This window comes from Theropithecus gelada, chromosome 13 (genome assembly GCF_003255815.1).
Source record: "Theropithecus gelada isolate Dixy chromosome 13, Tgel_1.0, whole genome shotgun sequence".
Lineage (NCBI taxonomy): Eukaryota > Metazoa > Chordata > Mammalia > Primates > Cercopithecidae > Theropithecus > Theropithecus gelada.
In genome coordinates, this window is record NC_037681.1 from 59,187,220 (window position 1) to 59,210,022 (window position 22,803).

Consider the following 22,803-nt stretch of genomic DNA (forward strand, 5'->3'; position numbering starts at 1 on the left):
AAGTGCTAGTGCCCCATTAGCCTAAGTGGTGGTTGAAAAGAAGCAATTTCATAGAAAGCATTGTGATGGCTGTAAATCCGATGGCAACCTTTTTGACCTCATCCATGCCAACTCTGCCCCAGGAATGCTATTAAAATTCTCCTTCGGTGATGAGAAACGTGACCATTGCGTCTGGCTGAGTTCACAGAGAGAGTAAAGATTCCTAAATGTAGAACTATGAAGACATCCAGATTGTTCTGCTTTTAAGAATAGGAGTGTTATCAATAAGGCCAGCTTGCATTTTAATACCAAAAGAGAACTCATTCAAATTTTTTTAAGTTGCCCTTTAATGAGTAAAAATAAAAATCCCTCACAAGTCAAGGTTACTCAGTAGCCAATAGCCTAAAATGAAATTTTATTTTTTCTTGTTCACATAATTTTGTTTTTTTTCCCTTCTCTGTTCTGAATTCTCTCAGTTGAGCCTTGATGACAGGGAAAGAAAAAAAAAAAAAAGGCGTAATTTCTCCTCATGCCCCTGTCTCACCCCAGTAAAAAGTAGGAGAAAAAGCATACACAGATTAAAACAGAATTATATTATACATTCACTTTTGTGTTATCAGGTGAACTTAATTCACTCCGGAACAGTCACAGAGACAAAGACAGGCAAGCTGGGTTTTAGGCTCTCACCCTTGACACTCCAAATTGTGCTGGGAGTGGCCAAGGCTTTGTTAGAAATGGCCCTAAGGGTATATGCACTGCCTCAGCTGCCTTGGGCTGCCTGCCCTGGGCTCCTCCACCAGGGCCAGCCCCAACAGGTCTTTAGTTGGAGGTAGAGGTTCTGCTGTTATTTCCCAGGTGAGCTAGAAGCAGGTGAGTAGCAAGCACTCTCTAAGACTGCTCTTTATTGTGTGGTGACAAGTTTCACAATTGTGCTGATGATCCGGGATCCTCGAGGACACGTACACAGATCAATGCTTGGGTTTTTAATTTTATCCTGGAGAAGCTGATCAAGTTCGCAACGAAGCTCCTTTACCAATTCAGCCACCTAAAATGAAAACTACAATTTGAGCAGTGCTTGGAGGAACAGGCAGGATAGGTTATTGGAGGGAAATACTCCAGTTATGATTACCATTATTTATATTTCTGATATAATTTTAACTCCATTAGGAACAAAAAACGTAAACACATTTTCATTTTGTAGTAGACTAAATGAGGTCCATTATAAAAAAGTACCTCTATCACATCTCATCTAAAGAAAAGATTTGGGCCAGGCGCAGTGCTCACACCTGTAATCCCAGCACTTCGGGAGGCTGAGGCGGGTGGATCATGAGGTCAGGAGTTCAAGACCAGCCTGACCAATGTGAGAAACCCCGTCTCTACTAAAAATACAAAATTAGCTGGGCATGGTGGAGCATGCCTGTAATTCCAGCTACACGGGAGGCAGAGGCAGGAGAATCGCTTGAACCCGGGAGGTGGAGGTTGCGGTGAGCCAAGATCATGCCATTGCACTCTAGCCTGGGCAACAAGAGCAAAACTCCGTCTCAAAAAAATAAAAATAAAAAAAAGGAAAAGAAAATTTACTGATCACTCCACAGAATACCTTGTTTCAAAAAAAAAAAAAAAAAAAAAAAGTGGTAGATAGGTTGGGCGTGGTGGCTCACTGCTGTAATCCCAGTACTTTGGGAGACTGAGGTGGGTGGATCACCTGAGGTCGGAATTCGAGACCAGCTTGATCAACATGGAGAAACCCCATCTCTACTAAAAACACAAAATTAGCTGGGCATGGGGGCACATGCCTGTAATCCCAGCTACTCAGGAGGCTGAGGCAGGAGAATTGCTTGAACCCGGGAAGCGGAGGTTGTGGTGAGCCGAGATCGCGCCATTGCACTTCAGCCTGGGTAGCAAGAGCAAAACTCCATCTCAAGAAAAAAAAAAAAAAAAAAAAAGTGGGCTGGGCTCAGTGGCTCACGCCTGTAATCCCAGCACTTTGGGAGGCCAAGGAGGGCAGACCACGAGGTCAAGAGTTTGAGACCAGCCTGTCCAATATGGTGAAACTCCATCTCTAATAAAAATACAAAAATTAGCTGGGCGCGGTGGCTCACGCCTATAATCTCAGCACTTTGGGAGGCCGAGGCGGGCAGATCACCTGAGGTCAGGAGTTCAAGACCAGCCTGACCAACATGGAGAAACCCTGTCTCTACTAAAAATACAAAATTAGCCAGGGTGGTGGTGCATGCCTGTAATCCCAGCTACTCGGGAGGCTGAGGCAGGAGAATCGCTTGAACATGGGAGATGGAGGTTGTGGTGAGCCGAGATTGCACCATCGCACTCCCGCCTGGGCAACAAGAGCAAAACTCCGTCTCAAAAAAAAAAAAAAAAAAAAGCCAGGCATGGGCATGGTGGCGTGTGCCTATAGTCCCAGTTACTCAGGATGCTGAGGCAGGAGAATTGCTTGAACCCGGGAGGTGGAGGTTGCAGTGAACCGAGATGGCGCCACTGTACTCTAGCGTAGGCGACAGAGCAAGACTCCATCTCAAAAAAAAAAAAAAAAAAAAAAAAAGTGGAAGATATTAGATGAATCAAAAATCTCTGTAGCTTTGGGATACACTGTATGCTTTTATGGCATTTTGTTTATGCTGATGCTGTGGCACTGTAGACGTCTTCCCAACATCTGTTTTGCCCCTTCCCCACTGTATGGGAACCATGCAGTTTGGACCCTGTTCTAACTCAGGTTCACACTGTGAGCCTTGCCAGGGTGAATGGCTCAGGTACTCCACGTCTTCAAGTTCAGGACATCCCTTTGGTCACAGGAATTGGTTTAGGAGGGGAGCTTTGATTGAGCTTGTAGGCAAGAAAGTTTCTGGCTCTTCTGGACGGTATGTTGCATACATGTGACGCCAGGAGCTACTGCAAGCCCTTCAATACCACTAGGTTAACCATATTTTTGTCACCACTGAACTGCTAAATCAAACCAACCTTGCCTGGCCTTGACCTGGACTGTCCAGTAAGGTAGCCACTAGTCACAAGTGGCTTATCTAATGTCTACATGAAATGTGGCCAGCCCAAACTGAGATGTGCTGTGAATATAAAATATATACCCAATTTTGAAGACTTAATATGAAAAGGTAATGTAAACAATCTCAATAATTTTTATATTGATTACATGTTAAAATTAAAACATTTTGGATGTATTAGGTTAAATAAAATATACTAAGATTAATTTCATCTATTTCTTTTTACTTTTAAAAATGTGGCTACTAGAACAATTAAAATTACATATGTGGGTCACATTGTATTTCTGTTGGACACTGCTGCTCTAGACTATGTTAAAAGTTAAATATGCCAATCAATTTCTTTTAATGTTTGAGTTGGCATATCCGCTTCTTGTAACATAAGAATTCTAACAGATGCAGACGTTAAAATGAAATTTTATTTATTTATTTTTTTGAGACACAGTCTCACTCTGTCACCCAGGCTGAAGTGCAGTGGTGCAATCATGGCTCACTGAAGCCTTGACCTCTTGGGCTTGAGCAATCCTCTCACCTCAGTCTCTGGCAGCTGGGATTACAGGTGTCTACGTGAAGTTTTATCTATCTATGTATTTATTTATTTGATACGGAGTCTCGTTCTGTCACCCAGGCTGAAGTGCAGTGGTGCGATCTTAGCTCACTGCAACCTCTGCCTCCTAGGTTCAAGTGATTCTCCTGTCTCAGCCTCCTGAGTAGCTGGGATTACAGGCGCCCACCACCACGCCCAGCTAATTTTTGTGTGTGTGTATTTTTATGTATTCATTTTTTTGAGATGGAGTTTCCCTCTTGTCGCTCAGGCTGGAGTGTAATGGCGTGATCTTGGCTCACTACAACCTCTGCCTCCTGGGCTCAAGAGATTCTCCTGCCTCAGCATCCTGAGTAGCTGGGATTGCAGGTGCCCGCTACCACATCTGGTTAATTTTTTTGTATTTTTAGTAGAGATGGGGTTTCACCATATTGGCCAGGCTGGTCTCGAACTCCTGACCTCAGGTGATCTGCTCACCTCGGCCTCTCAAAATGCTGGGATTACAGGCGTGAGCCACCGCACCTGGCTGAAGTTTTGCTTCTTAAATATGTGCTCTCCATGAAATGTTTTTCACAGAGACTCCATATAGTGAATAATTGAGACCTGACAATAAATGAAGAATTCAGACCCATTATCTTTTTCTCAAAATAGCAGTGGTGGAATCAGGGTGGTTTTTATTTATTTATTTTTGCTTATCTGTATTTTCTGACTTTTCTTTGGTGAACATCTATTATTTATATAACAATAAGGAAGGTCCAGCACCCTCACTTTACAGTTTCTGTCCTAGCCTTTTATACCAACCCCAGCCCATAACGAGACTTCCCTTCCCAGTATGCTTGCTGGAACTCTTATCAGGGCTCCACTCCTGGCCTCACTTCAGCCTCACTCTTTCTTAGTGTCCCAGTGTAGACCATCATTCATTTATTTTATTTTATTTTATTTTATGAGACAGAGTCTCGCTCTGTTGCCCAGGCTGGAGTACAATGGCATGATCTTGGCTCACTGCAGCCTCTGCCCCTTAAGTTCAAGCGATTCTCATGTCTCAGCCTCCTGAGTAGCTGGGATTACAGGCACCCACCAACATGCCCAGCTAATTTTTGTATTTTTAGTAGAGACGGGGTTTGACCATGTTGGCCAGGCTGGTCTCAAACTCCTGGCCCCAAATGATCTGCTCGCCTCAGCCTCCCAAAGTGCCAGAATTATAGGTGTGAGCCACTGGGCTCGGCCGCCATCATTCATTTTTAATTAGGTCTGTTACCTTGGTTCCTAGAGGAATGCCCTTGACTTCATAACTTCATATTATCAAAGTCCCTCATGACCTGAGCCTCATAGAACAGACCAGTTCTCTGTTTACCTGATGGGAAGCAGCTACAAAACGGATCCAACCATCATCCAGGGAGACAACGAACTCTCCTCTTTGAAGCTGCACATTCACTTGGCCTCCTCCAAACAAGACCAGCGGGTACACAGACACCATGCTGCAGTCTCGGATGAATACCCGACTCGTTTTTATCTTCTCGTGGTACAACAGGTAGGGGCTGTCAAAGTGTCTCACCTGTAACAAAAAACCTCAGATGATGACAGTGATGTCACTGGCAACAAAAAGGGAACACCCCCACCAGTCCCATGGATTTAAATACTGCCTGTCCATTAATGACTCCCCAAATTTATCTACAGCCCGTGACTTTCCTGAGCTCCAGATTTGCGTGTGTAACTATTGACTTGCCATCTCTTCTTGGACATTTAATAAGTATCTCACACTTCTTTTGTTAAAAAAAAAAAAAAAAGCTTTTGTTTTTTATATTTTTTCCTAGAGATAGGGTCTCACCATGTTGCCCATGCTGGTCTTGAAACCCTGGGCTCCAGCAATCCTTCTGCCTTGGCCTCCCAAATTGCTGGGAATACAGGTGTGAGCCACTGTGCCTGGCCCAGATGGAATTCTTGATTCTTCTTCCTTGCAGTGTTCCCTATCTCGGGAAATGACGCTCCCATTCACCCAGGGGCTCAGGCCCCTAATTGAGGAGTCATCACTGACTATTCTTTTCCCCCTCACACCATCTACATCGCCACTAAGTCCAGTCAGCTCTCTTTTCAAAATACAAAATGCCTTGATATATTCTCACCACTTCTACAGCTACCAAATTTTCTTTCTTTTTTTTTTTTTGAGATGGAGTTTTGCTCTTTTAGTCCAGGCTGGAGTGTACTGGTGCAGTCTCAGCTCACCGCAACCTCCGCCCTCTGGGTTCAAGAGATTCTCCTACCTCAGCCTCTCAAGTAGCTGGGATTACAGGCCCCTGCCACCATGCCTGGCTAATTTTTGTGTTTTTAGTAGAGACAGGGATTTCATCATGCTGGCCAGGCTGGTCTTGAACTCCTGACCTCAGGTGATCTGCCTGCCTCCGCCTCCCAAAGTCCTGGGATTACAGATGTGAGCCACTGCACCCAGCCTTTTTTTTTTGAGATGCAGTCTTGCTCAGTCGCCCAGGTTGGAGTGCAGTGGTGTGATCTCGGCTCACTGCAATCTCTGCCTCCTGGGTTCAAGTGATTCTCCTGCCTCAGCCTCCCAAGTAGCTGGGACTACAGGCTTGCACCACCATGCCCTGCTAATTTTTGTATTTTTAGTAGAGATGGGGTTTCACCATGTTGGCTAGGCTGGTCTCAAACTCCTGACCTCAAGTCATCCGTCCGCCTCGGCCTTTCAAAGTGCTGGGATTACAGGTATGAGCCACTGCACCCAGCTACTAACTTAGTACAAACCATTATCATCTCACAGAAACCACTGTGATGGCTTCTCGAGTGCTCTCCCCACTTCTATTTTTGCATTTTACAGTGTCTTTTCTACCCAGCAATCAAGGTGATCTTTTAAAAACGTAAGTCTGGCAGGGCGTGGTGGCTCATGCCTGTAATTCCAGCAATTTGGGAGACTAAGGCAGGTGGATCACCTGAGGCCAGGAGTTTGAAACTGGCCTGGCTAACATGGTGAGACCCCATTTCTACAAAACTGCAAAAATTAGCTGGGAGCAATGACGCATGCCTGTAATCCCAGCTACTCAAGGGGCTGAGGCAGGAGAATCACTTGAACCTGGGAAGCGGAGGTTGCAGTGAGCTGAGACTGTGCCACTGCACTCTAGCCTGGGGGACAGAGAGACACTCTGTCTTAATAAATAAATAAAATAAAAATAAAAACATTAAGTTCAATTATGGCTCAAAACCCTCCAATGGTGTCCAAAGATTAAAATCTTAAGTCGTTGCCAGGGCTACCAGGTCCGCCCTACCCCACCCTGCCCCTCGTCCCCATGCCTCTCCTACCACTCTCACCCATGATCATCCCTCTCCACTGGCCTCTTCGTGCACTGCCTGGAACACACCAAATACACTCCCACCTTGTGGTGTTTGCACTTATGTCCTCTGCTGGAATGTTTCTCCTTTCTCTATATCTGCATGACTCGCTTTTCATTTAGGATTTGCTCAGTTGTTTTCTCCTCCTGGAGTTCTTCCCTGACCACCCCACGTGCAGGGCCCCTCTCCTGTCACTCTCTGTCTCTCTATCCTGCTCTATTTTTGCTTTATAGCATTACCTGAGATTCTGTTTACTTATGTATTGCCTGTCTCCCTCACTAGAACATAAGCTCCTTGAGGGCAGAGACTGTGTGCATCTAGGTTCTTCCACTGTCCTCAATAGCCTACAACAGTGCCTGGCACAGAGTAGGCGCTAGTAGATATTACATGGATGCATGAACGATTTGGATTCTCAAAAGAGGAGTAGTTCTTTCTTGGAGAAACATGCAAAACAAACAAAAAAAAGTATTTAAAAAAAAAAAAAAGGAGGGGGCCTGGAGCTAACTCAGGCCTGTGGTTCCTAACAGGCTGAAAGGGCAGATGACCTCCTGATCCTCAAAGTCCTCTAAGCTTAAGGAAATCCTTTCCAGGCTTTGTGAACATGGTCCTCAGTAGTTCCAGAGGATAGAGCAGTCTGAATGTTTCAAACCTGGGGACAAGGTATAGGAAGGACCATGTGAAGAGTCATGTGAGAATGTGTGGTACACTCTGGATATGAAGATTTAAGCAGGGAATTAACATAGTCAAATAGATGTTTTGTAAAGGTAATTCTGGCAGCAGTAGAGTAGTAGAAGGTTGGAGAGAGAAAGCACCAGAAGTAAGATTATTATAGAATTTCAGGCAAATGATATTTGGGGTTCGAGCTAAGGAAGTGGTAGTGGGGATAGTGGGGATAAAAGGCAAATCTTAGAGATGTCAAAAAAGAGACATTGATGGGACCTGGTGACCAACTGAGTTGGCGTAAGAAAAGAATTTGCTGATGCTTTCCAGTGGGAGAGCTCAGAAAAAAAAATGCAGGTCTGGAGAGACAGATCTGGGGTCTGTGTCTGCGTGTAAGCGGCAGTTGGGAGGTGTAAGTGCTGTTGTGCGTTTGGTGGTTCAGGAAGAGTGCATGATGGTGAGAGAATAAGGACAAAGGATAGAACCACTGTTTCAGAGCAAAGGAAGAGAAGCAAATAAAGGAGATAGAGAGGATGACCAGAGAGAGAGAAGAAAGTGATATTTCAGAAGCAAAAATAACATCCAGGAGAATTTCAAGAGGAAGAGAGATTAGCAATGTCAAATACCATGTGAGAGGTGGCATGATGAGGACCAAGGGATGACACTGGCTTTGACAACTAAGAAGTTATTTGTAACTTCTGATGGGTTTAGTAAAGTGGTGGGGGCAGAAGCCTCACAGTGGCAGGCTGAGAGCTGAGGAAGTGGGATCAGCAAGAATAGGTCATTCATTTCCTTTTAAGGCATAGATTCAGTGATGTAATTAGCTCATGACTTCAATTACCATTGCAAAGAAACAATTTTATATCTGAAAGCAGGCTTGAGTACTTTTTGGTATTCAGTAGAATTTTCTTCAAATGGAAATAGTCTTTCCAGAAATAGTCCAATTTCTAGTCTGTTTATTCTTATTCAATCTTCCCTAAGACAGTGGTGCTGCTGGGCACAGCAAGTGATAGAACATGGTGTGGCTGAATTTAAGGGACTGTTTCCTACCCCAGGACGACCTGTAAACATTAAGTGTATACCACCGTTCTGACCTGATAGTTCACTGATGAAGGGTGAATGTGTACATATCCATCGTTCTTGGTGACAAACTTCAACTCAGCCGATTTTGGTTGCATTCTGACAGCTCCAGTACTGGTCTTCTGAAATTTTCCTTCTGGGCTTTTCACCTAAACAACAAGTATTTGTAAAAATAGACGTATAATACTGGGCGACAGAGCAAGACTCCGTCTCAAAAAGAAAAAAAAAGACATAGAATATATATATTCTCATAGAAAGTATCTCTTGGCACAAAAGCACAAAACCAGTCTTGCTCAGTCTTGCCTGAATAGCTTTCCTGTTTCTTCCCTTTCTTTCTTATTTTGTTTCCTTCTGAAAGCAGAACAAGCACATGCTTTTTTTTTTCCACCAAGAAGTGTGAATATAGGTGCAGTGGCTCTGGGTGACTATACCACATTGTGGCCATGTGGGAGAAAACTATGTTGATATTTTGGTTCTGTACTGATGATCAGGTGCAGTGACCCAGCTGATGACACTGGACCAGAGATCCGAGTATCCCAATCCCAACACCTTTCTTGTTTTTTTTTTTTTTTTTTTGAGACCGAGTCTCACTCTGCACTCTGTCTCTCAGGCCAGAGTACAGTGGTGTGATCTCAGCTCACTGCAACCTCCGCCTCCCAGGTTCAGGCAATTCTCCTGCCTTAGGTTCCCAAGTAGCTGGGATTACAGGTGTGTGCCACCACACCCAGCTAATTTTTGTATTTTTAGTAGACACATGGTTTCACCATGTTGGCAAGGCTGGTCTTGAACTCCTGACCTCAAGCAATCTGCCTGCCTTGGCCTCCCAAAGTGCTGGGATTACAGGTGTGAGCCACCGCACCCAGACTGGTAAATATCTTTTTTTTTTTTTTTTTTTTTTGAGATAGAGTCTCCCTCTACTGCCCAGGTTGGAGTGCAGTGGAGCCATCTGGGCTCACTAAAAGCTCCGCCTCCTGGGTTCACACCATTCTCCTGCCTCAGCCTCCAGAATAGCTGGGACTACAGGCGCCTGCCACCACACCAGGCTAATTTTTTGTATTTTTAGTAGAGACGGGGTTTCACTGTGTTTAGCCAGGATGGTCTCGATCTCCTGACCTTGTGATCCAGCCACCTCAGCCTCCCAAAGTGCTGGGATTACAGGCGTGAGCCACTGAGCCCGGCTTTTTTTTTTTTGAGATGGAGTTTCGCTCTTGTTGCCCCGGCTGTAGTGCAATGGCGCAATCTTGGCTCACTGCAACCTCTACCTCCTGGGTTCAAGTGATTCTCCTGCCTCCGCATCCCAAGTAGCTGGGATTACAGGCATGCACCACCATGCCCAGCTAATTTTGTACTTTTAGTGTAGATGGGGTTTCTTCATGTTGGTCAGGCTGGTCTTGAACTCCTGACCTCAGATGATCCACTTGTCTCGGTCTCCCAAAGTGCTGGGATTACAGGCATGAGCCACTGTGTTTGGCCTTTTTTTTTTTTTTTTGGAGATGGAGTCTCGTTGTGTCATCAGGCTGGAGTGCAGTGGCACAATTTTGGCTCACTGCAACCTCCGCCTCCCAGGTTCAAGTGATTCTCCTGCCCCAGCCACCCGAGTAGCTGGGACTACAGGTGCACGCCACCACACCCAGCTTATTTTTGTATTTTTAGTAGAGATGGGGTTTCACCATGTTGGTCAGGATGGTCTCGATCTCTTTACCTCATGATTCACCCACCTTGGCCTCCCAAAGTGCTGGGATTATAGGCATGAGCCACTGTGCCCAGCCAGTAAATATCATTTTAATCTTCTCTTCCAAATTTATATTTTTATATATAAAAAGAAAAAACCATAAACACATAATATAAATAAAATAGCTTGAAAATGATGTAGTTTCAATGATATCTTGAAAATAAACATATCTTGAAACTAAAATAGAATCTTTTTTTATAACCTACTTTTTAAAACTTAATATATTAAGAACATTTTTCTATGTTGTGACATATTTTCCTAAAACATAATTTTCGATGGATATATAAGACCTTGTCGTAAGAATTTATAATAATTTAACCAATAAATTCCCTGTTATTTCAAATTTAGATTGTCTGCAATTATAAACAGTGCTGAAATGAATATTCTCCCAGCTGTATCTTTGTACATATCTGCAATTAATTATTTCCTAATAACAAATCCCTAGGAATAAAGCTGCTATCTAGAAAGGGGGTATAAACTTATATTCCTACTCAGAGTAAGAGTACTCATTTTGGGGGGTTCATGACAGCACCAGCATTATATTTATTTATTTGCATTATTATCAAACAATTATTTATTTATTTTAATCTATTTTTGGTAGAGATGGGATCTTGCTATGTTGCCCAGGCTGGTCTTCAATTCCTGGCCTTATGCAATCCTCCCACCTGGGCCTCCCAAAATGTTGGGATTGTAGGTATGAGCCACCTTACCTGGCCTATTTTTTATTTTAGGGATAGGGTCTCTCTCTGTTGCCCAGGCTGGAGTGCAGTGGCTATTTACTGGCACAGTCATAGCTAACTGTAGCCTTGAACTCCTGGGCTAAAGTGATCCTCCTGTCTTAGCCTCCCAAGTAACTGAGATTACCAGTGCATGGTACCACATCTGGCAGTATTATAATTTTTAAAAAGTTTTGCCTATTTATTATTTTTTGAGACAGGGTCTCACTCTGTCACCCCGGCTGTAGTGCAGTGGCACAATCACGGCTCACTGCAGCCTCAACCTCCCAGGCTCCAGTTATCCTCCCACCTCAGCCTCCCAAGTAGCTGGGACTACAGGCATGCACCACCACGCCTGGCTAATTAAAAAAAATTTTTTTTGTAGAGACAAGGTCTCACTATGTTGCCCAAGCTGATCTCAAACTCTTGGCCCCATGTGATCTTCTCACCTCAGGCTTACAAAGTGCCATGAGCCACTCTGCCCAGCCCAGTTTTGCCAATTTAAAAAGTAAAAAGAGGCTATTTCTTTGCTGTTTTTTTTTTTTTTTTTAGACGGACTCTCGCTCTGTCGCCCAGGCTGGAGGCAGTGGTGCAATTGCAGCTCACTGCAACCTCCGCCTCTCGAGTTCAAGCGATTCTCCTACCTCAGCCTCCCGAGTAGCTGGGACAACAGGCACCCACCACCACGCCTCCCTAATTTTTTTTTGTATTTTTAGTAGAGACAGTGTTTCACCATATTGGCCAGGCTGCTCTTGAACCTTGTGACCTCGTGATCCGCCCGCCTCAGCCTCCCAAAGTGCTGGGATTACAGGTGTGAGCCACCGCACCCGGCCTTCTTTGCTGTTTTAATTTGCATTTCTTCTTACTAGTAACACTGAATATAATTTTTGTGTATGTATTATCTGTTCAGTCATGTCCTTTGCCCACGTTTCTATTAGGTTCTATTAGATCTTTTATTTAGTCTTTTTTTTTTTTTGAGACAGAGTCATGTTCTGTAGCCCAGGATGGAGTACGATGGTGCGATCTCTGCTCACTGCAACCTCCGCCTCCCAGGTTCAAGCTATTCTTCTGCCTCAGCCTCCCAAGCGGCTGGGATTACAGGCACTCACCACCACGCCCAGCTAATTTTTGTATTTTTTAGTAGAGATGGGGTTTCACCATGTTGGCCAGGCTGGTCTCAAACCCCTGACCTCAGGTGGTCTGCCCGCCTCGGCCTCCCAAAATGCTGGGATTACAGATGTGAGCCACCACGCCCGGCCTTAGTCTTTTTTTCTTTTTCTTTTTTTAAATTGTCATTTTATAGCTCCCCACAGTAGCTGCCCCCCACCCTTCCCTTTGATGACCACTTTTATAGGCTTCAGGGGGACCAGGGAACAAAGCTGGGGCCCGGTAGCCCCACTACACTGTTAGCCAGAGAGAACAAGTCACAGTTACAAATTATCACAACAATTAGTGCCTGTACTTGGGGGATCTGCAAAGTGAGGCGGCTCTAGCTCCCCATTGTACAGGGGTCTATTTGGCAGTGACCTTGCTCTGAGATGATGATATTCCTTCAGCCTGAGGGAATTGATGTTGATGAGACTGGTGGCATCGACTGGCTGGCTCACCATTGCCCTGCATGTTCACGCTCACTGCTCCCCACTGTAGAGAGACAGTGGGGCTCCTGGCAGAGGATGTACACCTGGCCCTTGAAGATGGACACCTGCACTTTCCCTTCCACTTGCTCCTGGGACTTGGCGATGCAGTGGCAGGCAAAGTCACACTCAGGGCTGTGCCAGAAATCGGTGTACACCAACTCAGCAAATTTCAAGCCCAGGCCTTGTTTGATTCTGCGCACTTCCTGGTCCATGGCAAAGGCCTCAGTGTCTAAATGAGGGTAGTAAAGGATGGTGCCTGCTGGGGTCTTGTAGATACCTCAGGACTTCATTTTAATGAAGCGGGTCTCCACGATGTCAATATGGCCCACACTGTGCTTGCCTGCGACTTCATTCAGGTACACGAAGAGCTCCAAGGAGGTCTGGTGGGTGGTGCCATCCTTAATGCTGGTCACTTTCACGGGGACCCCTTTTTCACTCAATCTTGAGAATGTTGGGGGTGTTGGGGGCTTTGGTTGGGTCCTGGATCTTCATGTAGAGACTTGAAGGTGCTGGGTTCTTGGGGTTCTCCAAGATTCCAGCCTCATAGTTGATGTGCATGAGGTTCTCATCCATGTTCCATGGGTGCTTCGGAGTGACTGGGATGGGAATCCTATGTTTCTCTGTATATTCCATCAGATCACTGTGGCCCTTGAACTGGTTGTAGAAGTTGGGGATCCTCCCGGGAGCAATGACCTTAATCTGGGGGGCCAGTGAGTAGCAGGTGAGCTCAAACTGGACCTGATCATTCCCCTTTCCCATGGCACTGTGGGACATACACTTGGCCCCATCCTGCTGAGCAATTTCCACTTGTTTGCGGGTGATGCAGACGCTGGGGAGAGAGGGGCCCAGGAGGTAGCGGTCCTTATACAGTGCACTGGACTGGACGGCTGGCCAGATGAACTCCTCCACAAACTCCTTGCTGATGTCCTCAATGAAAACCTTTTTGGGCCCAAGGTTCAGTGCCTTCTTCCTGGCTTCCTTGAAGTCTTCCTTCTTGCCGATGTTGGCAAGATAGGCAATGATGTCATAACCTTGTTCCTTGAGCCACATACAGAAGGTGTCCAGGCCGCCACTGTAGGCCAGAACCACGGAGCTTTTGCTGAACATAGCATCTGGGATTGGAGGTGCAAGTTCCTGGCACCTGAAATCTGTCTTTATTGCTCCGTGAACCACTCAGGGCCTGGGGAGCAATGGCAGGTGACAGAGCAGGGCCCAAGTCTTTCTTTTTTTTTTTTTTTTTTTTTTTGAGACGGAGTCTCACGCTGTCGCCCAGGCTGGAGTGCAGTGGCCGGATCTCAGCTCACTGCAAGCTCCGCCTCCCGGGTTTGCGCCATTCTCCTGCCTCAGCCTCCCAAGTAGCTCGGACTACAGGCGCCCGCCACTTCGCCCGGCTATTTTTTGTATTTTTTAGTAGAGACGGGGTTTCACTGTGTTAGCCAGGATGGTCTCGACCTCCTGATCTCGTGATCCGCCCGTCTCGGCCTCCTAAAGTGCTGGGATTACAGGCTTGAGCCACCGCGCCCGGCCATCCAAGTCTTTCTTATTGATGAGTTCTTAGATATACAGTCAGATACATCACCTTTTCCTTTTTGGCGTAGCCTCAAAACTATATTGTTACCTAAAACTTCTTATCCCACATTTATGTTCTTTGTTTCTACATTTTAAGTCTCCACATGATTTTTTCCCCACATTCTTTTTCTTTTTTCTTTTTTCTTTTTTTAGAGACAGGGTTTTGCCATGTTGCCCAGGCTGGTCTCAAACTCCTGAGCTCAAGCAATCCGCCCACCTCAGCCTCCCAAAGTGCTGGGATTACAGGCATGAGCCAATGCTCCTGGCCCCCACATTCTTTTTTAAATAATCTTTTTATTTTGAAATAATTATAGACTCTCAGGAAGTGGCAAAATAGTACTGAGTTCCTTGTACCCTTCACCCAGCTTCCACCAACGGTAAGACCTTACATTACTAGAGTATGATAGCAAAACCAGTAAATCTATATCCAAATGACTTTTTTTCCCTTTCATAACCACACTACAAAGCACAAACAATTTTTTAAAAGTACATTTCAAATGGTTTAAAAAGCATACAAGTGCTAAGCAGAAAATGAGCCATAAATCAGTCAGACGTTAACTGAGGATTTAATAAAAAAAGTGAAGGCTTTGAAAAATGATTCAGTATTCTGCCAAATTCAAACTCTTTGGGGAAAATGGTGCCTTATTAGGGATGAATAATCAAAACTCAGGTAAAAGTCCAAGAGCACACTCAGGTAGCGTTTCCAGTAGTCTGGCCACAGGTAGTCTTATGGCAAAGCACTGATTTTTTATTTTTATTTGAGACAGAGTTTCGCTCTTGTTGCCCAGGCTGGAGTGCAATGGCGTGATCTCGGCTCACCGAAACCTCCGCCTCCTGGGTTCAAGCGATTCTCCTGCCTCAGCCTCCTGAGTAGCTGGGATTACAGGCATGCATCACCACGCCTGGCTAATTTTGTATTTTTAGTAGAGATGGGGTTTCTCCATATTGGTCAGGCTGGCCTCGAACTCCCGGCTTCAGGTGATCCGCCTGCCTTGGCCTCCCAAAGTGCTTGGATTACAGGCGTGAGCCATCGCACCTGGCCCTTATTATTTACTTGTTTGTTTGTCTTTGAGACAGTCTCGGTCTGTGGCCCAGGCTGGGGTACAGTGGCATGGTCTTGGCTTATTGCAACCTCTGCCTCCTGAGTTCAAGCAATTCTCCTGCCTCAGCCTCCTGAGTTGCCGGGATTACAGGTACGCACCACCACGCCCAGCTAGTTTTTGTATTTTTAGTAGGTACGGGGTTTCACCATGTTAGCCAGGCTGGTCTCAAACTCCTGATCTCATGATCTGCCCACCTCGGCCTCCCATAGTGTTGGGATGACAGGCGTGAGCCACCATGCCTGGCTATTTACTTTTAGTCCAGAGTAGAGGGCATAAGATAAACTGTAGTTGAATCAAGTTTCCAACTAACATAGAAAGTTAGTTACATATAGGTTGGCCGACTGACATTTATGTCTATTTTAATTTTTGGAATATCATATGTCAGAAGGATTAAAAATTTTATACAATAAATGTGTTATTGAATAATGCATCCCAACAGATTTGGGGAACTGAAGGAGTGAAAACGTATGCTAAGTTTAAAAGGGTGTGTGTGTGCGTTCACATGTGTATATATCTCTTTAAGATGATTAATATGCACATCTTAACTTATATCACTTGGCTACAAATCAAACAAAAAATGGAAGGATCTAGGAAAAATGTTTTGTTACCTGCACTACATTTGGATACAAAGCAGCACACAGCATTGCTGATATCAGCTTGGGGTTCTCAGCATTTGAGTTTGCCTATGAGAAAAGTACAGCATTAATTAACAAGTAATATGGCTATTTCTTCTTTTGTTTTGAGATGGAGTCCCGCTCTGTCACTCAGGCTGGCATGGTGGCATGCAGTAGCGTGATCTCGGCTCACTGCAACCTTTGCCTCCTGGGCTCGAGTGATTCTCCTGCCTCAGCCTCCCAAATAGCTGGGATTACAGGCATGTGCCACCACGCCCAGTTAATTTTGTAGTTTTAGTAGAGACAGGGTTTCTCCACGTTGATCAGGCTGGTCTCGAACTCCTGACCTCAGGTGAGCCGCCTGCCTCGGCCTCCCAAAGTGCTGGGATTACAGGCGTGAGCCACCATGCCCGGCCTCTTTTCTTTCTTTTTGAGACGGAGTTTTGCTCTGTCACCCAGGCCAGAGTGCAGTGGCACCATCTCGGCTCACTGCAACTTCTGACTCCCAGGTTCAAGCGATTCACCTGCCTTAGCCTCCCGAGTAGCTGGGATTACAGGCATGCACCACTATGCCCAGTTAATTTTTGTATTTTTGGTAGAGACGGAGTTTCACCATGTTGGCCAGGATGGTCTCTAACTCTGGACATCAAGTGATCTGCCTGTGTCAGCCTCTCAAAGTACTGAGATTACAGGCGTGAGCCACTGTGTCTGGCTCTAATATGGTTATGTCTGTGCCGTAGAATTTACCATTTTATTATATTTGGTCTCTACCTTAAAGCAAAAAAAGAGCATCTAATTTCTATCTCTTTGCTAGAAAAACTATTTCTAAGTAAAAAACAAATCTACTGGACCACAGTCACATTGGACCCATTCCAAGGAGCCTACAATGACTTTCTAGACTTTTGCAAAGCAGTTACAAAGCCAGTGTTCCGAGGTATAAATGGAGAAAAAAATTCTGGTTCATGAGATGTTCAGAATTTCCAGGAAGTGCTAACTGCACTTGGAACACAGGGGCATCAGGTTCATCTTACAGAAGTGCTCTTCCTATAGTTATAGAAAAAAACTGTCCTGTGTTAGAAAAAATGCTGGCCTGATTTAAGAAAATTCTACCGGAAGTCTATTCTACCTTTTATGAATTTATCAAGAAGCAGCATGAAATTTAAAAACCAAAAACAACAGCAATGATGAGCAGAAAACCTTCTATTCTTTTTTTTTTTTTTTTTTTTGAGACGGAGTTTCGCTCTTGTTGCCCAGGCTGGAGTGCAATGGCAGCTCCCCACACCCTCTGCCTCCCGGGTTCAAGCGATTCTCCTGCCTCAGCCTCCAGTGTAGCTGGGATTACAAGCATGTGCCACCATGCCTGTATTTTTGGTAGAGACAGGGTTTCTCCATGTTGGTCAGGCTGGTCTCGAGCTTCCGACCTCAGGTGATCTGCCCATCTTGGCCTCCCAAAGTGCTGGGATTATAGGCATGAGCCACTGTGGGCATGAGCCACTGTGCCCAGCCCCCTCTATTCTTATGAGTGTTAGCTGACACTTAAAAAAATTTTTTTATACTTTTTTCTTTTTTTTTGAGGCAGGGTCTAGCTCTGTTACCCAGGCTAGAGTTCAGTGTCTCAATCTTAGCCCACTGCAACCTCTGCTTCCTGGGCTCAGATCATTCTCCCACTTCACCCTCCCACGTAGCTGGGATGACAGGTGGTACACCACCATGCCTGGTTAATTTTTTTGCAGAGATGGGGGTGGGGGTGGGGTTTCACCATGTTGCTCTGGCTGGTCTCAAACTCCTGAGCTCAAGCAATCCACCTGCCTCAGCCTCCCAAAGTGTTGGGATTATAGGCATGAGCCACTGTGCCAGGTCAGCTGATATTTATTTGCGCAAAGTAGAAAATCAAGAATGCCATTAACCCACTGCTCATAAGGCTTAAGTGAAGAATGTCTACAAGTGTTCTCAGGTTAAGATCGTATTTAGGTGCTAATCAAAGAGAAACAAGAACCAACTCCACATTCTTTACCTCTTCTCCTGTGGCATCTAAGACACCATCTCCTCCTTGGGCCCTTTTCTCAATTTCCCTTGCTCTGAGCCCTTCCCTTGCAAACCCTATATCCGATAACAGCTCCGTGAATTGTCGTTTGAGGCTGGCCATTTCCTAAAAGAAGTGGAAAAACCTTTAAGCAAGGGCATCAGCATAACAGTGTTAAGTCTTACAAAAATGAGTGACTACGAAAATGCATTATTTCAGGGGATAGCAATGAGGCTCAAGCGGATTCATCACTCAGATAGGAAGAGGATCTTGTCTGGTCATTTCCAAGAAGCAGATTTCACTTACACAAACTGGCAGGCAGAGTGAAACAGTTATGCAGAAATGCAAAAATTCAGTAAATCCAAGGATCATTTATTTCACTCTAGATTACAATTTTAAACACTTTCATTGGATTTTGGGTAGGCCTGATTTTCCACGAAATTCTTAGGACAGCAAAAAATGCGGCTGGTTTTGACTGGAATTCTAACTCCAAGTGCTGCGGCACTGTCTACTGTCTAGCTTTTCCTACTTGCATTGCTGCTCCTGTCCTCTCAGTTCCTTACTCAGGCCTAGAGTGGTTCGTGCTCTCGGTGGAACTCAGCAGAATGTTTCCTCTTTCTCTTTCCTTATGGTCTTGCTGGCTCATATCTTTTCCTAGGAATAGGGACATCATTAAGTGGTTTAAGATTTTTTTTTTTTTTTTGAGACAGTCTTGCTCTGTCGCCCAGGCTGGAGTGCAGTGGCACGATCTCGGCTCACTGCGACCTCTGCCTCGTGGGTTCAAGCGATTCTCCTGCCTTTACCTCCTGAGTAGCTAGGACTACAGGCACGTGCCACCATGCCCAGCTAATTTTTGTATTTTTAATAGAGATGGGGGTTTCACCATGTTGGCCGGGCTGCTCTCGAACTCCTGATCTCAGGTGATCCACCCACCTTGGCCTCCCAAAGTGGTGGGATTACAGGCGTGAGCCACCACGCCTGGCTGTGGTTTAAGATTCAGACACTCCTTTTAGTGGTTGAGCACAAATGTGAGAAAGAAAGTACAAACTTCTTTCTTTTGTGGCTACTGTTCTCACATGGGCTGCATATCAGACAAAGAGAAGGAGACAATAATCATTTAAGGAACTGAAAGCTAAGCAACACTACCCTGTCTCTCAATGATGGTTTAAGTATTTTCTTGGAATGTCTCAAGTGTACATGGATAACTATAATATAACTAGGAGTTAAATATACCACAGTTGCTATTTCATGACAAGGTTTTAATTGAAATCTTAAAAAAAAAATCCTACAATCTAAGCTGGAGTTTAGTGAAAAGACACAACCCTTGTTTGATGGACCTCATAAGTCACAGCAAAATCTACACATAGCCTAACAAAAAATAAATAAATAAATTTAGTGGGAAATATAATTTAAAAGAAATATCCTCATCTTATATTTAAGCATCTTAATGACTTGAGAAAATATTTCTTACTACCCTGTACATATAAATACCCCTCCTTTGATTATTGATTCTCAGCCTCCCAAGTAGCTGGGACCACAGGCATACACCATCACGTGTGGCTAATTTTTATATTTTTTGTAGAGACGGGGTTTCGCCATGCTGCCCAGGCTAGTCTTGAACTCCTGGGCTCAAAGGTTCTGCCTGCCTTGGCTTTCCAAAGTGCTGGGATTATAAGCATGAGCCACTGTGCAGGGCCCCCAAATCTTTGAGTAAAATATGCTTTGCAAAGATGTGTGCCATCATTATTTTGACTTCTCATACCACTCTGGAATTTATTTATTTATTTATTTTTTGAGACAAAGTCTCCCTCTGTTGCCCAGGCTGGAGTGTAATGGCACAATCTCAACTCACTGAAACCTTCATCTCCTGGTTTCAAGTGATTGTCATGCCTCAGCCTCCTGAGTAGCTGAGATTGCAGTTATGAGCCACCACGCCCAGCTAATTTTTTGTATTTTCAGTAGAGATGGGGTTTTGCTATGTTGGCCAGGCTGGTCTTAAACTCCAGGCCTCAAGTGATCTGCCTGCCTCGGTCTCCCAAAGTGCTGGGATTATAGGCGTGAGCCATAGTCCCTGGCCTCATCCCACTTTGGAAGGGCACATAAAACACTGTTGCAACAGGGGACAGAAGCCCTGTCTCTACATTATACAGAAGATAAGACATTTTTAATTTTTATTTTTTTGAGACAGGATCTCCCTCTGTTGGCCTAGGCTGGAGTACAGTAGGGCATTCATGGCTCACTGCAGTCTTGACCTCCCAGGCTCAAGTGATCCTCCCACCTCAGCCTCTGGAGTAGATGGGATTATAGGCCCAAATCACTAGGTCTGGCTGATTTTTGTATTTTTTATAGAGATGGGGTTTTGCCATGTTTCCCAGGATGGTCTCAAACTCCTAGGCTCAAGCAATCCTCAGGCTCCCAAAGTGCTGGGATTATAGGTATGAGCCACCAAGCCCGGCTAAACATTTTCTTGTATACTTAGTAGGTTCTGATAGATGTAAGAAAAATAACAAAATCTGGTTCAGTATTAGTTCTTTGGTTTTGGGGAGAGGGTAAGGGGATTAGAGATGGCCATGGACCCCTCTGAAAAGCTGATGAAAGCTATGGTCCGTCTCTCCAGAATAACGCACACATGCATAAGCATACAATTTTGTATACAATTTCAGGGGCTCAGAGATTCTGGTTAAGAATGCCTGGTGTAGCCTGGCGTGGTGGCTCACGCCTGTAATCCCAGCACTTTGGGTGGCCAAGGTGGGTGGATCATGAGGTCAGGAGTTCAAGATCAGCCTGGCCAGCATGGTGAAACCCTATCTCTACTAAAAACACAAAAAAATTAGCTGGGCATGGGGGCATGCACCTGTAATCCCAGCTATTCAGGTGCCTGAGGCAGGAGAATCGCTTGACCCTGGGAGGTGGAGGTTGCAGTGAGCCGAGATCACGCCACTGCACTCCAGCCTGGGTGACAGAAGGAGACTCTGCCTCAAACAAACAAACAAATGAAAAAGCATCCCTGGTGTAATTACTGAAAAAACTGACTTCCAGTAAGCAGCAATCTTCAGAGTGCCTATGTTCTACCCTATCCTCCACATAAGTAAACAAAAATTCACCACAAAGAGGAAAAGGAGGTCAGTGGAAAGGTTCAGCACAGAAAGCCTGATATCACAGTGCAGGAGTCCATTTTACCCAGCTGGTAAAGCCAAATATACTCCAGAAATAACATTTGCAATGTTAAGACAGGACACATAAGATAAAGTCGCAGCACCCTCTGGTGAGCTACTCTAATACAAAATGAAGAAAAAGCCACAGACACAACTCACCTGCAGAACTCTTCCGGACAAGAAGTTTTGTCTGCAGTAATTATAACCTGCACGCACACCTTCTCTTGTACTTAGCTGCCATCCCTAAATTTTGGAGAAAATCAAACTGAACTTACTCAGTCTTTAGCGCCAACATGGAATAAAACGAAGCTATTAGGTCATATGCTTACCTTATACGCTTGTAGAAGGGCCAGATAATCACTGTTTGCGAATGCAAATTCCAGCTTTTTCTGGTTAGCTTCTTCTTTTTTATCCCAGGGAGATACCTAAAGGAGGGAGGAAAATCAGATTTAAAGAACACTTTTTTTTTTTAAAGACAGGGTCTTGTTCTGTTGCCCAGGCTGGAGTGCAGTGGTGCGATCATAGCTCACTGCAACCGTGATCTCCCAGGCTTAAGCAATCCTCCTGCCTCAGCCTCCCTGGTAGCTGGGACTACAGGTGTGCCCCATCATGCCAGCGAATTTAAAAAAATTTTTGGTAGAGATGGAGTCTCATGTTGTGCAGGCTGGTCTTGAGCTCCTGGGCTCAGGCAATTGGCCCACCTCGGCCTACCAAAGTGCTGGCATTATAGGCATGAGCCACCACATCCCAGGTCCTACAGGACACTTTTTATCTGAGGTTTCAAATGGCATTTTCCTATTGCTAAAGCCAGATGCCTTGGGAAAGGATTTTGCGTGGAAAAGTGTAATCAGTGGGTCAGCTAATGAAAGGCAGTTATGATGGTAAATGGCAAGCTCACAGTCTTTGCTCTGTGAGTCTACCTGCCCACCCAAAAGAAGCTCTTCTGGGTCTTTTAGTTCCAAGTGGCAAGAGTCATCAAAGAGCCACTCACTCTAAAGCTACATTTAAAACCTAACATTCTGTTATCTGTGTTCTTTATTTTACAGATTCTTGTTCATCTTCTACGTTTGAATCTCCCTTGCTACTATACCCACACTAGTGTTTTACTCTTATTTATTGTTTTACTTAAAAATCTACACTGGGAAGAATCCTCTTATTTTATTACAAATGTTTACAGGTCTTCCTTTTCCCTACAAATGTGTAAAATCAGCAGGGAAGTAAATTTTCACCGCTTTACACATACTAATTCATTAATCCAATGATATTTCTCTGCCTTCTCAGGCTCTAAAGATACCAGCATGAGCTTCAGTAGTTTCTCATGGCAATCTAAACCAATGCCCTAGCTGCAACACCACTGAAAATCATTCTAAACCAACCATAGTGCTTCTAATTTTTGTATATTTAAATATCTTATAACTAATATAACAGCAGTAAAATTTTAGTTTCTACTTGAAAGTAAAATTCCTTCCTTTTTAGACAGGCCAGTGGGAAAAGGATTGCACGTGGGAGATTAATATTATGTTTACAGAGTCCAGCAAAGGACAGGTGCTCAGTTTTGGCCAAGGATGACATCAACATTTCTTCTCTCTCTCTCTTTTCTTTTGTTTTTTCTTCAGATCACTAAACGAAGGGAGACATCAA

At 44.7% G+C, this 22,803-nt stretch overlaps 1 protein-coding gene and 1 pseudogene across 2 annotated transcripts in view; both read right to left on the bottom strand.

Moving 5' to 3' along the window:
- Positions 1–308: 308 nt before the first annotated feature.
- The window catches only part of DHX57 (DExH-box helicase 57), a 76,603-nt gene continuing 54,108 nt past the window's right edge, over positions 309–22,803 (bottom strand). For both annotated transcript variants that reach the window (XM_025354927.1, XM_025354926.1), the window contains exons 18-24: positions 21,492–21,587; positions 21,322–21,405; positions 17,999–18,133; positions 15,979–16,053; positions 8,628–8,762; positions 4,889–5,089; positions 309–1,024 (exon numbers count right to left, since the gene is read on the bottom strand). In XM_025354927.1, coding sequence (XP_025210712.1) covers positions 881–1,024; positions 4,889–5,089; positions 8,628–8,762; positions 15,979–16,053; positions 17,999–18,133; positions 21,322–21,405; positions 21,492–21,587 — 870 coding nt within the window. In that variant the 3' untranslated portion in view covers positions 309–880. The remainder of the gene's footprint in view (positions 1,025–4,888; positions 5,090–8,627; positions 8,763–15,978; positions 16,054–17,998; positions 18,134–21,321; positions 21,406–21,491; positions 21,588–22,803) is intronic.
- LOC112605273 lies at positions 12,492–13,805 on the bottom strand (annotated as a pseudogene).